The sequence below is a fragment of the Sylvia atricapilla genome, chromosome 15, assembly GCF_009819655.1.
Source record: "Sylvia atricapilla isolate bSylAtr1 chromosome 15, bSylAtr1.pri, whole genome shotgun sequence".
NCBI lineage: Eukaryota > Metazoa > Chordata > Aves > Passeriformes > Sylviidae > Sylvia > Sylvia atricapilla.
Window position 1 is genome coordinate 9,467,324 of NC_089154.1, and position 14,993 is coordinate 9,482,316.

The window sequence follows — 14,993 nt, forward strand, 5'->3', positions numbered from 1 at the left end:
CCCGGCTCCTCCCGGGGCGGAGTAGGGAGGGGTGCCCCAGTACGGGGAAGAAGAGTCAGGGGGCAGTGGGTAGCGGGTGTCCCACTGGCTCTGTCCCCACCCCGTGCTCGACCCCTGTCCGGGGAGCGGGAAGGCCGATGACCCTGCACCGTGGAGGAGGCCTTTGGGGAGGTGTGGGTGGGTGGTGATTTGCCCTCTTCCACTGGTCCCTGCCGCACGGCTGGGGCCTGGGAGGGGATGGGGAGGTGGGTAACGGGGAGCCGGGGGGCGCCGGCAGCCCCGGCTGCCTCCCCGCCGTGGGAGGTGCTGGCAGCCATTGATGTAGCAAGTGTCCCTGTCTGTGTGTCATTGTGTGTCCCAGCCACCGCCACGGGCAGCCCCTGGCCCCCTGCCCTGCCCCACACGGCTCAGGCCCTGCCGGAGGAGTGGGTCCCCCCTGGCCGGAGCTGCGCTCCGGGCTGTGGCCGCTGGGTGCGGTGCCGGCCATCCAGCAGGTTGGATGCTCGGGGCCGGGCTGCCTCTGCCGTGGCCCCTCTGCAGACTCTTTGTACCCAGGGACCGGAGGAGGTGGCAGCGGTGCACCCCAGGCTGGCCAGGCTGGCCGGGAGCGGGGGAGGGAGCGCCGAGTGGCCTCCCGCGGGCCTGCCTGCTTCTCTGTGCTGTCCCCATCACCTCTCCTTGCTGTCACCCCTTCCCCAAACCTGTCACCCTCCCCTGGGGCTGGCGGGGAAGCGGCAGCGGGATAGACCCTGCCGGGGCTGGCTGCAGCGAGGCAGGGCGTGGTGGCAGCAGCCGCTGGTGGCCCCTTAGTGACAAGGTCCTGGGGTGTACGTGGAGGTCACACCTTCCGTCCTGGATCCGGACACCCAGCAGAGCGGGGAGCTCACCCCACCGCCGCGGTGGGGAAGTTGTGGGGGCACCCCGAGGCAGGAGCACCCTGCTGTGGTTCGGGCTTCCCTCCCATGGGGTGGGTGCCGTGGAGCCGCCCCGGTGCCCCAATTCCCCACAAAGGGCTATAACGCTTTCCAGCAGCAGCAGCAGCAGTTTACAGAGCTGGGGCCGCCCCCGCCCCCGCCGTGCCCCCGTCCCCGGCACCCCCGGGCCCGGCGTTAGACGTAGCATTGCCCCACGTAGAGAGCTAGGCACCGGTTTTACTCCTCTTTGCCTTAGGTCCCTCGATGTCCTCGATCTTTCGTGCAATAATGTAGATAAGGGATCCCGGCCGCCCCGGCAGGGCTCGGTGGCACCTCTCTGGGAGGGCTCGGTGGCACCGCCCGGGGCGTGTCCCAGGGGGTGCCCGGTGTGATTTCTGTCCCCGTCGAGGTCGCTGTGTCCGTAGGTTGTCAGGTTTTTATTTCCAGTTCCCTTAACTGTCGGGTTTCGGACCTTCTTCCCGTAGGAGAGGCTGTAGTGTCACAGACGTTACCTCAGTTTGTCACTGTTGAAAAGGATTTAAAAAAAACCACAACTGAAACCATAAAAAATGACAAAATACATAGTTATAAAAGCAACAAAAATTTTCTCAATGGCGGTGAAGACTTTTTTTAAATTATTATTATTAAATGAAGGAAATGTGTTGCTTGCTTGTGCGGGGGTGGAGGGCACGGCCTCTGCCCTGCCGTGGCCTCAGGAGTGGCTGTCCCTCCACTGTCACCCTGTCACCATGGCCACCCGGGGAAGGGATGTGGGGGGCAGCACCGTGGGGCAGCACCCGTGGGTGGGGGGCACCCCGCGGCCCTTGGTGCAGCCCCCCAGAACAGCCACGGCTGCCTCATGCCAAATGTATTCCAGCCACGTCCGCAGGCTAATTTCAATTTCCTGGTAATTATGCAAATGAATGTGGATTTAATTAAGGGCAGATTTCATTAAAGTCTTCTTGGGGAAATGAGAACAGGGTGGGGGAGAGCGAGGACGAGGAGGCGGTGGCAGGGAAGCAGAGATGAAGGCAGCGCCTGCCCCGGAAGATAAATGGCCGCAGGGGATGAGGAGGGATGGACCGGATCCTTTGGGAGCGGGGATCCTTTGGTCCCCGTGCCGTGGGACCCCAGAGCTGTGCGGGGCACGGCCGGGGAAGTGCCGAGGATGGAGCCCGGGCGGTGCCGGGGATGGAGCCCGGGCAGGGCCGGGGATGGAGCCCGGGCAGGGCCGGGGATGGAGCCCGGGCGGTGCCGGGGATGGAGCCCGGGCGGGGCCGGGGATGGAGCTCAGACACCGCAGCAGCGGCTCCTCGGTGCATCCCCAGCGCCTCTCCGGGGACCGGGCAGAGAGTCCAGCTCATCCCCTGCTCCAACAGCGACGGCTCCCGTCTCCTTCCCTCCCACCGGGGCACGAAAAGCATTGCTCTGACACGTGATTCGTATTTTTCTTTTCCGCGGCTAAAAATACAGATTTGGCCACGCCGAGAGGTCTAGGAAATCAATGTCATTGTCACCAGGCGCTGGCTGGCAGGACTCTCCCCTCCCCGATCCAGACAAAAAAGGGATCGCTGCCATTTGACGTCTCCGAGCCGAAGCGCTCGCGCGGCTCCAGCGGCGCTGCCTTTAATCCAAAGTGAAATGGGGCTAATTTTATCCCGGCAAGGTCGGGATGCTGCGAGCCCGGCAGCGCCGGCAGGGCAGGAGCTGCTTGTCTCCAGGCAAAAGCTTCAGCCGCAAAAAACGAAGCTAAAGTTTGCCAAGCCACCACCTGCACGGCAAAGGTGTCACCTGCCCGGCAGAGCCGCCACCTCCCTGCCTGCCCCAAGGGTTTTGTCCCCGGTGTGGCCGGGAAGGCCTCCGGACATTCCGGGGTCACAGCCGCTGACCTTGGGCGGTCCCCGGGCAAAGGATGAGCAACACAATCCCAGCTCTAAAAGGAAAATAATCCTCCATTCGGCCAGATCCTGGGGGAGCGGGGGGAAGAGGGATGGGGTGGCAGGTGTGGAATGGTGTGGGTGCAGCATCCCGTAAAACCAGATCCTTCCGAGCTGGGAAGGCCGGGAAGGCCCGACTGTGACACTCAGCTGCTGATCCCGCCTCGGATTTCATCCACCCCTCGATTCCGGAGCTGGATTGGGCCCGGTTTTCCTCACAGACACTTTGTGAGGCACTGCAGCCCTAGCTAAAACACTGGGGGTTGGGAGTAAAAATAACTGGGAATGATCCGCTCGTTGGGAGCACAATGATCAACGCCAAGCTGGCGTTGCACGAAGTCCCACCCCAATCGCAAACAAACCCTTTAAAAGGTAATATTTTGCCACCAGGATGGTGCTTCAGCTGGCTGCTGACTCAGGAGGGGCCGTGGGATGAGGAGGGAGTTCCCACGCATCCCGAGCAGGGAGGGGAGAGGGTCCGGGCTGCCGGGGGCTTCCCCAGCCCGCCTCGGGGACACGGGGGGACGCCAGCCCGGCGTGGGGAGCATCCATTAACTGCTCTTCTCGGGGCTGATCCGCTTTCAAGAACTTCCAAAAATAGCGGCGGCACGGCGCTGGAATGGGCGTTCGGAGGAAGTGTGTGACTCATGTGCCACCCGGCGCCCCGGCAGAACCGGGCGGGTGCCCGAGCGGGAATGCGGGAATGCGGCAGGAGCGGGCACGGGATCACCCCGATGCCCTTTCCGGCGGCAGCAGATTGCCCGCGGAGGGGACGCAGCTCGGGCTCGTCCCCGCCTGCCCTTCCCGCGGGGACCCGCTGCTGTCTGCGATTCCAGCTGCCAGAGATGATGGACACATGTCAGTCAAAGCCTGGCAGCGGTCGAGGGCCCCAGAGGGAACGAGCTGCTGGAGACAAACAGCAAGAACTGTCCCGAGGTGCGGAAAATCCCAGCCTGTGCCGCGTGGGAAGGCTCGGCAGGCCCGTGGCTGGCGGCTGAGGGAGAGGTGACCTTGTGTGACGATCCAGCCACCCTTGGGAGGAGGGAGAGCAGAGCTGGCTGCACCTCCATTCCCAGCCCAGCTTCCAGGCCAGCCGTGCCTGCTGGGAAGAGGCCTGTGAGCATCCCACAGGGAACAGCTCACGGCCAGACCCTGCCGGGTCTTTGCTGCAGCCTCAGCCAGCCGGGGGACCTCGGCTCGGGGCACAGGGAAACAGGAACCTGCCGGAACCTCTGCCGGGAATCTCTGCCGGCAGCTCCCACCCGGCCCTGGGCTCCCCACAACGGCTCTGGACACATTTTTTCACCCAAAGGTGTTTTTTTTCCCCGTGGAAAAGACGCTGTTTTCAGCAGGGTCTTTTGGCTGAAGGATGAGTGGGGGTGTCAGCTTCGGCAGGAGGGGGTTGGTGGCAGTTTTGGGCGGCGGGGGAGGTTTGGGGAGCACCCCCAGCCCTGAACACCCCCCAGCCCCCGCAGGGGTGGGCTATGGGCTCCGGCTCGCAGGCCTCCCACGTTGCCATGACAACTGCAGCATCCCAGCTTGGCAGGGATGGGAAATCTCCATCCCATCACCGCCTCACCCGGACACGGCTCTGGCACAGGCAGCATCCCCAAGCTACGGAGGAGCACGAGGTGCGATTCCTGCTGGCTCTGAGGCTGGGCCACGCTCCTCCTTCCTGCACAGCCCTCCCAGAGCCACACGGCTCAGGGCAGGGGCAGGAGAGGTTTCTGCTTATCGGATGGGGATCTTCCCGTTCCAAACCCTCTCACTTGCTGTGGATTTGTGAAGTGCTGGCAAGCAGAGCATCCTCCAGGCTGCCCCCGCATCTTCCTGTCCTCTCTGGCGGGGACAAAGTGGCCAGTGGGCTCCCAGATCACGGACTCTGCTCCCCTCCAGCTGCCCCAGGTTTGGGGGCAGCAGAGCCAAGGGTGTCTCTGGGTTGGTGTTACTCCCATTAATCAGAGCATCCTCACGGGCGGCTCTTGCTCTCTGCAGCCTCCCAACCCCTCGGCTCTGAGCCTGGAGAGATCCTGAGCTAATTCCTCGCTGACAGCAGTGGCACAGGGCTGGGGAGAAGCTTAGCTCCTCGTCTCAGAGGCTGCTGCACCTCCACAAAAGTCGCATTTGAAGAGCATTAATACAAGATTAATCGAGGTTTTAATAAACAGCGAATCCAGCGCTAATGGAGCCCAACTTGTAAGCCATGTGTAACACCCCGGGGGCTTAAAGGCATCCAGAACATGGCTGGAACATGCTGAAAGGGGATGTTAATCACCTTGTAGCCCTGAAGACACCGCAGGGGAAGGGAATTTTAGGGGAAGGGCTGCAGGTGAGCCTAGGGCACGACCTCACCCCTCCCACTGCTTCAGGACACGGGGATTTACAAGCATTTCCCCCACTCCAGCCCTGGCACGAAGGCAGGCAGAGGAATTCGGGACACCTGAGTGGTCCCGGGCTGGAACCACAATGAAGCAAGGCCAGTCTCTAAGGGAAGGTTCCCCAGAGCGTGGTGCTCAGGATTGTGTCCAGATGGCTCTTGAGTATCTCCAGGGAAGGAGACTGGACAGCCTCTCTGGACAGCCTGGGCCAGTGCTCGGTCACTGCATGGGGAGGAAGTTCTTCCTCATGTTGATGGTTTAGAGGGAATGTCAGAGCCTCACTGATTTTGGAGGTTTTCCCCATCCCTAACGATTCCATGTGCAAATAGGACTCCTGGGATCAGCTCCTGCCCACTGCTGGTCTCCCTGCTGTGACACCTCCTGCACCCAGGGACACCCAGGGCTGAGGGCCCCTCTCAGAGCTGAACAGCCCCAGCTCCCTCAGCCTCTCCTCACAAGGAGATGCTCCAGGCCTCCCACCATTGTCTTGGGCAAAGCAGTCACAAACAGGCCCACTGGAGCCACCTGGGGATCCTGAGCACCTGCAGCACCTTGGGGATTTTGCTGGACACACGTTTTCATCTTCAAAATCATCTCTGAAAGCTCCCAAAGATGTCAGGAGGCTCCTGATGGCCAGAAAAAGGCCAACATCCCACGGCTGTGCAAGGAGGAGACTGCAGGGGTCAGATCCATTGGTTCACCTGGCAGAGCAGCCAAGCACAGCCCCAGGACAGGGCCAGGAGCTCAGCAGAGCCCCAGCTGAGGCTTAAGTATCTCCACAGCTGTGGGTGGATGGATGGGTGGATGGATGGAGATGGACCCTACAGCCTCTCAGCTGATTTCCCCAGGAGTTTTTGCAGGCCCAACTGCCCCAGTTTGACCCCACACTGTGTGAAACCGTCCTGGCAGAGCATCAGCCTTGGTTTGCTGGCTCAAACGGGTCACTTCTGGGGACGGGTCGCGGTGCTGCTGCTGGGCTGTGGCAGGGCCAGGTGGGCCCAGGCAAGGCACTGCCAGCCCTGGCTCCTGCGTGACCCAGTTAGAGCCTCCAGTGAGCTCCGGTGCCGCATTCCTGGCTGAGCATCGCTGTTCCCTGGTTTAATTACCCGCGGGTGACTCATCCCGGCCCCGTTTATCAGCCTGCACACAAAGCGCCCTTTGTGCTCCTCCAGCCCTGCCAGGGGCGATTGCCAAGGACCAGTCAATCAGCCGCTCCTGCCGCCACAGGCCTGGACATGGTGCCTTGGGAAGGGGGAGATCAAGGATTGGAGAAGGGCCACTGCCTGCCCCATGGGACAGAACTGGGACCGGAGCCCAGGTCCTGATCCCATCCCAGGAAGACACTGGTGAGGCAAGGAGCAGCCACCAGCCCTGCCTGGCGTGGCATAGCATAGTCATGGAATGAGAGTTAGGTTTGGTTTGAAGGGACCTTAAATATCACCCAAATCCTCTGCCATGGCAGGGACAGTTCCCACTGTCCCAAGCTGCTCCAAGCCCCATCCAACCTAGCCTTGGACACTTCCAGGGATCCAGAGGCAGCCACAGCTTCTCTGGGCACCCTGTGCCAGGGCCTGCCCACCCTCCCAGGGAAAAAGTCCTTCCTCATATCCAATCCATCCCTGCCCCCTGGCAATGAGAAGCCATTCCCTGTGTCCTGTCCCTCCAGCCCTTTTTCCCAGTCCCTCTGCAGCTCTCCTGGAGCCCCTTTAGGCCCTGGAAGGGGCTCTGAGCTCTCCCTGGAGATCAGCAGTGGCTCTTGGCCAAGAAAGGTGCTTTTGGCTCTGTCAGCCAGAGCAAGACAGGTATGTGTGGCCATGGGAGGTGTGTGGCACAGGATTATCATGTTCGGTGAGTATGGATGCTCCAAGGACAGCTCCAGCAGGTCCATCAACTCCTCCTGCTTCCTGTGCCAGCCATGGACCTCAGGAGATGAAATCCAAATGCCTAATTTCAAATTTGCTGTGAGGGCAGCAAATCTTGCTGGCTGTGCAGTAATTCCCAGGCTGGTGGCTCTGAGAAGTGACATGGGACATTCCCAGGGCTCAGCAGGGTGTGTGTGCACAGGGCTGAAGCAGAAACTTTTTTGGGGTGAAAGAGCCAGTTTGGCCAGACCGAAAGTGCTGAGCAGTCCATGTGTCCGCACTGGCGGCTGCAGAGGGTCAGAGCTGGCACCCAGCAGTGTCCCATTGCTGCTGGGGACAACCAGGCAGGAATTACCAGGGTGATAATTGGTTAAATCTGTCCTTGGCACAGAGGAGCTACAAAGCTACAGCAGGAGTGAGGCTCTGCCTGTGCCCTCATAGGGGAAAGCATCCAGCACCTGCACATCCCTGGGGACACCAATCCTTCCTGAGGAGGGACAAAGGGCTCACCTGAGAGCTCCCAGGTGTGTGAACAAACACAATGTGCCCACTCCAGGGCACGGCAGGAGCTGTGCAGGGCATGGGGAGCTGCTGTCCTCGACACCTGCCCCTAAAGGGAGCTGATCAGGCTGGGAAAAGGGGATTTTGGCACCAGGCCCAGTGTTCCCATTTTGGCCACGACAGGACCCTAAGGAGTTAACAGCAAATGCCACCTTCTGTATTTTATCTCTCCTCCATTGAGGCAGCTCTGACACTGGCAGCAGAACAATGCAAAATTCTGATTAGCTCTGGTTTTCCAGCAAGAGGGGAGGCACAAGAGGGTGGGGATTTAATACTATTCTGCATAATTTTTAATCTAAATTCCATTTCTTTTCTTTTCTTTCTCCAGGAAGCAAACAATCTAGGGGGTTTTGTACTCAATTTCTTGCTTTCATAATCTAAATGAATTGTTTGCAAGTAGGAGCCAGCTGCAAAGCTGGCAATCTCGGACCAAATCTGCCTTTCTCCTAGTTCTTTCAATCATTAATTTGCTCCTCAGCTCTGATTAGCTAATCCTGGCTGCCTTGTGGCAGTTTCCAGGGAAAAACGGTGCAAGAGCTGCAGCTCCCATTGAGGAGCCGGAGCCGAGGGCTGGATGATGGGATTGATTCCTGGTGGGTCGTGGTGCTCCTGCTTGTCACTTCTCCAGAGACAAGTGGGGTATTCTCTAGGAGAAAAGGTTGGCAGGGTTATTTCTGGAATGCTGGCATTTTGGAAATACCAGAGGATGATGCTTTCCCCTGCTCTGCGCAGGGTGTGCGGGTTTGTTACGCTGAGATTAATTAGCTGGGCTTTAAAATAGGAATAAAAGGCACGGCAGCAGATCCTGGCTCGGAGGTATCTGGGTGCTGCCCCATTTTTGGGATGTTGCTGCTGTGCCTGGGGGGTGTAGCAGAGCTGCCACCTCCCTTTCCTAGTTGGGAAACTGAGGCACAGGGCTTTGACTGCTGGTGGATAGTGCCTCAAACCTCAGCAGGGGAGTGTGGAAGGGGATGGGAAATGGGATGTGCTTTGTGCCAGGCCCTGGTTTGTTACACAGGGAATTCATCTTTACTTAGAGGGTGCTGAGGCCCTGGCACAGGGTGCCCAGAGCAGCTGTGGCTGCCCCTGGATCTCTGGAAGTGTCCAAGGCCAGGCTGGATGGGGCTTGGAGCAACCTGAGACAGTGGAAGGTGTCCCTGCCCATGGCTGGTGGGGATGGGATGGGCTTTGAGGTCCTTTCACACCCAAACCATTCATAATTTTCTGATATTATTCATTAATTATATGGATTAATGAATTAATTGGTCTCAATTAATTCATTAATTCATAGAATGAATTAAAATCAGAGAGTGGGAATGCTCCTGCCAAGCCCAGATGGGCTGGGGGTGTCCCACTGGGATGTCACCTCCCCAGGCTGACTGCTGGCACTCACCAGAGCATCCCTTCATGGGGTCCATCCATCCATCCATTCCCTCATGGTGTCCAGCTCCCTGTGATGTCAGTCCCACAGCCCTGAGGGCCCAGGTGACAGGGACAGGGCTCTGTGACCCTTGTGTCACCAGGCTGGCCGGGTCAGGGCTGCTGCTGGCCCCGTGTGCCCCTTCCTCACGTGCAGCTCCACAGGGCTGCTCCCTCAGCTGCTGTCTTTATTCCATTCCTTTTCTAGATCAAATTCCCCGAGTGCTGGGGGTGGATCCTTTTAATTTTCATTTGTTTCAAAGCCATGCAGGGCTTACAAGCATGACAGAAATGTGCCTGGAGTGCAGGAAATGGCCTACTTAGCTGCAGGAGCAGAGCAGGCTCCTCCAGCACGCTGACTCCAAGGACCTCGTCCTCCCCAGGGACCAGGGCAGCTGCCTGCTTCCCTCTCCAGCTCTTTTCTGGAGATGTTTGGTCCTACCACAAAGCCCAAAGAGCCCATGGGGCAGAACAGTGCTGGGAAGCAGAGGCTAGGAAAAACTTCCGAGGTTGGACAGGGTGTGGGAGCAACCTTGATAGTGGAAGGTGTCCCTGTCTATGGCAGGGGGCGGCACTGGAGGAATTTTAAGGTTTCTTCCAACACAGACACTAGGTTTCTGTGATTCTGACACTGAAATGCTGTGTGAGGTCAGGCCAGGTCACCGTGTCCCCCTCACACCCAGCTGGCTGTGACATTCTCTTTTGGCTGTTCCAAGGGCAGGGGCTGTGTTAGGACTGGACCCTGCTGAGGAAGCAGAGCTTGCAGGGCCACACCTCTGACAGCTCTGGGCACTTTCACCTCATCTGCAAAGGGACAGATCTCCCAGGTGTCACCTTGTCACAGTTTGTGTGAGCTGGGAAGAAGGAAGGCTCACCCCAGGCTCTTCCTGAGGGAAAGGCCATGCAAAGAAAGGGCTCATGTGCCCACAGCACCCAGAGCTGGGCTGGCCACACTGCCTGCCCTCACCTCTGGGACACTCACAGAGACTGTCCAGGCCACCTCTGCCAGGGCTGGAACCAGAAGCATGCACAGAATGAGAGAATGTCCCAGGACGGCTGAGGGCCTTTGCATTAACACCAGCTTCCATTCCTCTGGGCTCCTAGAAAAGATCATAGGATCAGCAGCTGCTGCAGGAGGAGGAAGAGGAGGCAGGGCCGTGTGCCCATGGAGGGAGCAGGACGTGGGCTGGCACAGTCCATGACAGGGCTGCTGGAGCAGAGGCAGGTGAACATTGAGCTGTCCAGTTTTAATCCTATTGAACTTATTTGCCTGGTGTACTGAACCTCCAGGGATGCAGCTTTCCCTCTATTTCTATTTCACTTGCTGTGAGATTGTCTTTGGTTCAAAGAACACAGGAGCAGCAGCAAGAGGAGTCTCTCCACGGAGTCTTTGAGGCCTGGGGGAGATGGAGTCCCCAGGCACCTGAGAGACACAGCAGGGAACAGCTGCCCTGTGTTTATTTCCCGAGGTTTTCCCAGCCAGAGGAGTGCTCCAAGCCTTGCTCCATGGACACAAGCAGATTGTCGCTGGATGGACTCCAGTGGGAAGCACAGCCACAATTCAGAGGGGTTTGTTTTGGGGAGCTGAGCCTTCCTCCACCACACTCTGACCCATGCTAATGCCACACTTCCCACTCTGTGCTTTAATTCCAAACAAAAAGGGCTCTTAGAGCTGGTTGTGCCTGAGTGTCCATCTCCACAGTGGCATCCAAGGCTGCCTGGGGGCCTTGCCCATCTCTGCTAGAAATCCTGGGATTCAATTCGATGGATGCTCTCTGATGTCAGTGAGTCAAAAAGGCAGCAGAGCAGCTCCTGGGCCTGGGGAGAAAACAAGGAAAGGGTTGGAGGAGAGCTGTGAGTTCTGTCTGTGGCAAAGAAACTTATTTCCAGAGACAGGTTTGCTGTGCAGAGGTTGCTTCCCAGGCTGGATCAATCCCAGCATGGAGGTGACTGTGAGTGTCCCAGAGCAGGGAACCCCTGCTCCTTGTGATGCTCAGGAATTATGTTCTCAAGGGACTGAAGAAAAGCAACAAGCAAGGTGCTGAGTGGGAAATCTCCCTCCCTGGCTGCCCTGCCTGTCCTCCCCAAGCCCAGCCCTGGCACGCTGTCTCTGAGCTGGAGAGGCCAATGTGGGGCCAAGGGCTGCAATCCTGCCTGTGCTAATGAGCCCCGCAGCCCCAAAGCACTGAGGATGCTGTGCTGCTGCCCACCCCACACAGCCCTCAGGCCCTCCTGCCAGCCCTGCTTCTCCTCAGCTTTTTAGTCTCTTTTGTGGGACTGCAGCCCTTCTGCCTGCTGCTGAGGGGCAGAGGATCACACAAGAGGGGCTGGAAGGTGTTTTCTGTGTTGCTCTGCTCCAGTTCCACGTTTCAGGTGTCTGCAGGCAGAGAGGAGGGATTGGTGCTGCCAGGGGAGGCTGGACTGCTCCCTGTGGGCTCTTACGGAGGGACAGAGACTGTGTCACCCTGCTGCTCTGATGGTGGCAGGTCAGTGATGTCACCCAGGGACAGTCACTACTGGTCCTCACAGTCCCTTCCCAGCCACAGTCACTGCTGCAGGTGAGTGGAAGTGTCCAGCCCCAGGACATCCCAGTCCCCAGGATGAGCACAGCCCTCCCTGACCATTCCTCATCACTGCAGACATCCCAGTCTGGGCACGGAGCAGTGGGAGCAGGCCACCCCTGTGGAAGGTCACCAGCCCTTAATGGTGGCACCAACAAATCATGGTTCTGTCACTTCCAGATGTGAGCTGTGCTGAGTGTGCCTGGCACCTGCAGGTCACTGGGGAGAACAAGGAACTTTCAAAGCTTGGATTTGTCTGCTCCTAAGGCAGGTGTTTCACCCAGGGCAGATGACGTTGCTCCAGAATGCAGCAGAAGCAGGCAGATAACCAGCCCAGGCACAGATGTCAGCACTGCACCAGGGCACATTTGGAAAGCTGATTTCTCATCCTATTGCCTAATCCCAAATCACACTGGGAGCCAGGATGATATTCCATTTCACTTCCATGGCTTGTCTCCACCAGGAAAGGCTGCAGCTCTGCTCAGACCATGAGGATTTGAAACTCATGTTCGTTTAACCCTCCTGAACTTTGCCTGATATTGTGTTGTTGCTCATTAGCTTTGCCCTGCAAAGCCTGGCTGACATTTCATAAACTCATTAGCAGGAGATCAGAGGCTCAAACATCATTCCTGGGGCTATCCTTTGAGGAACAGATTCCCCAGTGTGTTTGCTTCTCAGATCTCACTCTGATTCCTGAACCTACTCTGAACCTGGGAGAAAAAGGCCCATTGGAAAACCAACAGGAGCTGCTGCTGTGCAGTTTGTACCCCCAGGTAGACGTGCTGCTGCCCCAGGACCACATTCCTGCTCTAAACTCCAAGCTCCTATAAGCAGCCCCTGCTTCCAGAGGGATTAGACTGCAGATCCCAGGCTGCCAGAAGCAGGAGAAGGGCTGAGCATATTTGCTTTTTCTCCTCTCTAGCACAAAAAGCCCTCTAAGCCTGTCCCTGATAGGCTTGTTCCCCAGCACCTGGAAGCAGAAGGGATTTTATATCAGGCACAGAGATGTAATGTCCTTTCAAAGCAAATCAGGAGACAGCCTGGACTCGCTGCCCTGTCACATTCCTTGGCAACAGCCTGGCACCCTGGCAGCCGGCAGCAGCGGGCTGTGACAGCCCTGCAGCTCTGCAGAGCCGTGCAGGCAGAGCTGCCCAGGCGCTGCAGCGCCGGGGATCCCACTGTGCCCCGGGGAAAACGGCTGGAAACGGCAGCTCAGCCACTGCGAGGAAGTCGGGGTAGTTTTGTCCGTGTTAAAAGCAAGAATGCACACTTCAAAGAGGGCTCGGTGTCTTTTAAGGCTCAATCCTTAGAGCGCTGGTGCTTGAAGGCAGCAGCTCTGATGTGTTAGGTGAGGTTACAAACACATCTCGCCCTCCTGCTGGGCTTTTATTGGGAATAAAAAGGGATCCAGAGGAGAGGTTTGTCCACTTGCTATCATTTCTCACTCTCCACAAGTCTTTTATCACAGAATCACAGAATGGTTTGGGCTGGAAGGGACCTTAAAGCTCATGTCACTCCAACCCCCTGGCATGGGCAGGGATACCTCCACCAAGACTTTACATCTTCTGATTCCAACTCCTCAGGCTCTGCCTCCTCTATCCAAACTTCTCACTGGTTTTGAACTAAACTCTGATGATTACAGCCCGAATTTTGAATGTATTTATGCAGTTTATTCCCATTAGCTGCCCACATGTCTGGAGCTCAGTGTTTCCTTTCTTGGGATGAAATTACTGAGAAAATATTCAGCTAGACCATCCCTGGAATGGCTAATGGCTTCACTCCTCCTCTTCCACTTGGATTTGGGCTTCTGAAATGCAACTTTCAGAACGCAGGACCTGTGCCAGCTTGGCCATAGGGCTGAATGAACATTTCCTGTTGCTATTTTTGACAAATATCACAGACACTTGAAATTGTTCCCTGGGAGGGTGTTGAGGCCCTGGCACAGGGTGTCCAGAGAAGCTGTGGCTGCTCCTGGATCCCTGGAAGTGTCCAAGGCCAGGCTGGACAGGGCTTGGAGCAACCCGGGGTACTGGAAGGTGTCTCTGCTCATGGCAGGGAGGGGCATTGGATGAGCTTTAAGGTCCTTTGCAACCCCAATCATTCCAAGATATTTTTCTCAGTGTTGACTTTTCACAATAAGTAACAGAATTTCTATGAAAAATATAGAACCTTTATCAATATCTTCAAATGTTTTGATTCAAAACTGTGTCACCACTGCAATGTGGGAGACAGTTTGACAGGATTTTGGTCTCACCTTCCCCATGTTCTGGGCTCTCAGCCTTAGCCAAGGCTTGGGGCTGTCACCACCTCTGACTCGAAAATTCTCATTTTCTTTGAAATTTCTACCAATATTAACGAGTTTCCTTCATCACAGGGGTACAAAGAACACATATCCATACCATAAACTTCTCTACTTGCCTGATTCTCATTTTGGGGATAAAGGAGATGCTCTGCAGTGTCCAGGACCAACCGGTTCTGCCAGCAGGCACTGGGGGCAAAGAGAAAGGGCAGCAGGGTTAGTTTGTCATGTCAGCTGAAGGCAGGGAGGGAGATGACCCAGCTCTGGGGAGGTCTGAGCTCTGTGCCAGCAGCTCCAGCCACGGGCATCTGTTACTGCTCCTCTTTACACAGCTAAATCCTGGGTTTTACAAAGCTTTGTGTAAATGGCTTCTCACTATTTAAATACAAACCTTCAAACAAACAGCCATGTCCAGTTGCATAATGGTGGCTCTGGGGCAGTGGGAAATGCACATAAATGTAGGCACTTTGCTCTGGGCAAGGGGCTCTTTCTCCACTGAGATAATTTGGGTGTTTTCCCCCAATCCCAGGATTTACTGAACTGCCTGGAGCAGCAGGCACTACCTCACCACTCCTGGTTTTGCTCGAGCCCTCCTCAAGCCACACACGACCTGACCACAAAACGTATTCCAGAGAAATCGAGAGGCAAGGTACCAGTTTCAGCAGTGCCTTTTAAAGGGACTCAGTGCACACGCGGAGCCTCAGGCTTGAAAACTCTCCCGAGGCTTTGGAAACCACTCCCAGCTCCCTGCCCCCATATGCAGGTATTGTGCTTGGCAACAGTTTTCCCTTCACTGGTTTTCAACAGCTCCCAGATTTTACACCCCATGTGTTCATTTTCTCTCTCTCTCTCTCTTTATTTTATTTTTTTTTTCTTTAATTTCTACACCTCCTTCCCCTCCAAAGCTCCCCGGGATGAGCTTCCTATAGGGATAACATCGCTCCCTGCTAGCAGCAATTAACACTTGGTAAGAATGTTTCATCAGAGAGAAAAACATCCAGCTAAGTTCCTCAGCACTTGGCTTCTGCTCTGATTGCAGAACCTCGTTTAAAGGCAGGAAGG

General features: G+C 56.9%; 1 protein-coding gene across 1 annotated transcript in view; it reads right to left on the bottom strand.

Annotated features, from left to right (window-relative positions):
• Nucleotides 1-10,352: 10,352 nt before the first annotated feature.
• DNAAF8 (dynein axonemal assembly factor 8) overlaps nucleotides 10,353-14,993 on the bottom strand; it is an 84,803-nt gene continuing 80,162 nt past the window's right edge. The window contains exons 30-31 of the mRNA XM_066330092.1: nucleotides 14,051-14,120; nucleotides 10,353-10,889 (exon numbers count right to left, since the gene is read on the bottom strand). Of these exons, the coding sequence (XP_066186189.1) occupies nucleotides 10,812-10,889; nucleotides 14,051-14,120 (148 nt within the window). The 3' untranslated portion in view covers nucleotides 10,353-10,811. The remainder of the gene's footprint in view (nucleotides 10,890-14,050; nucleotides 14,121-14,993) is intronic.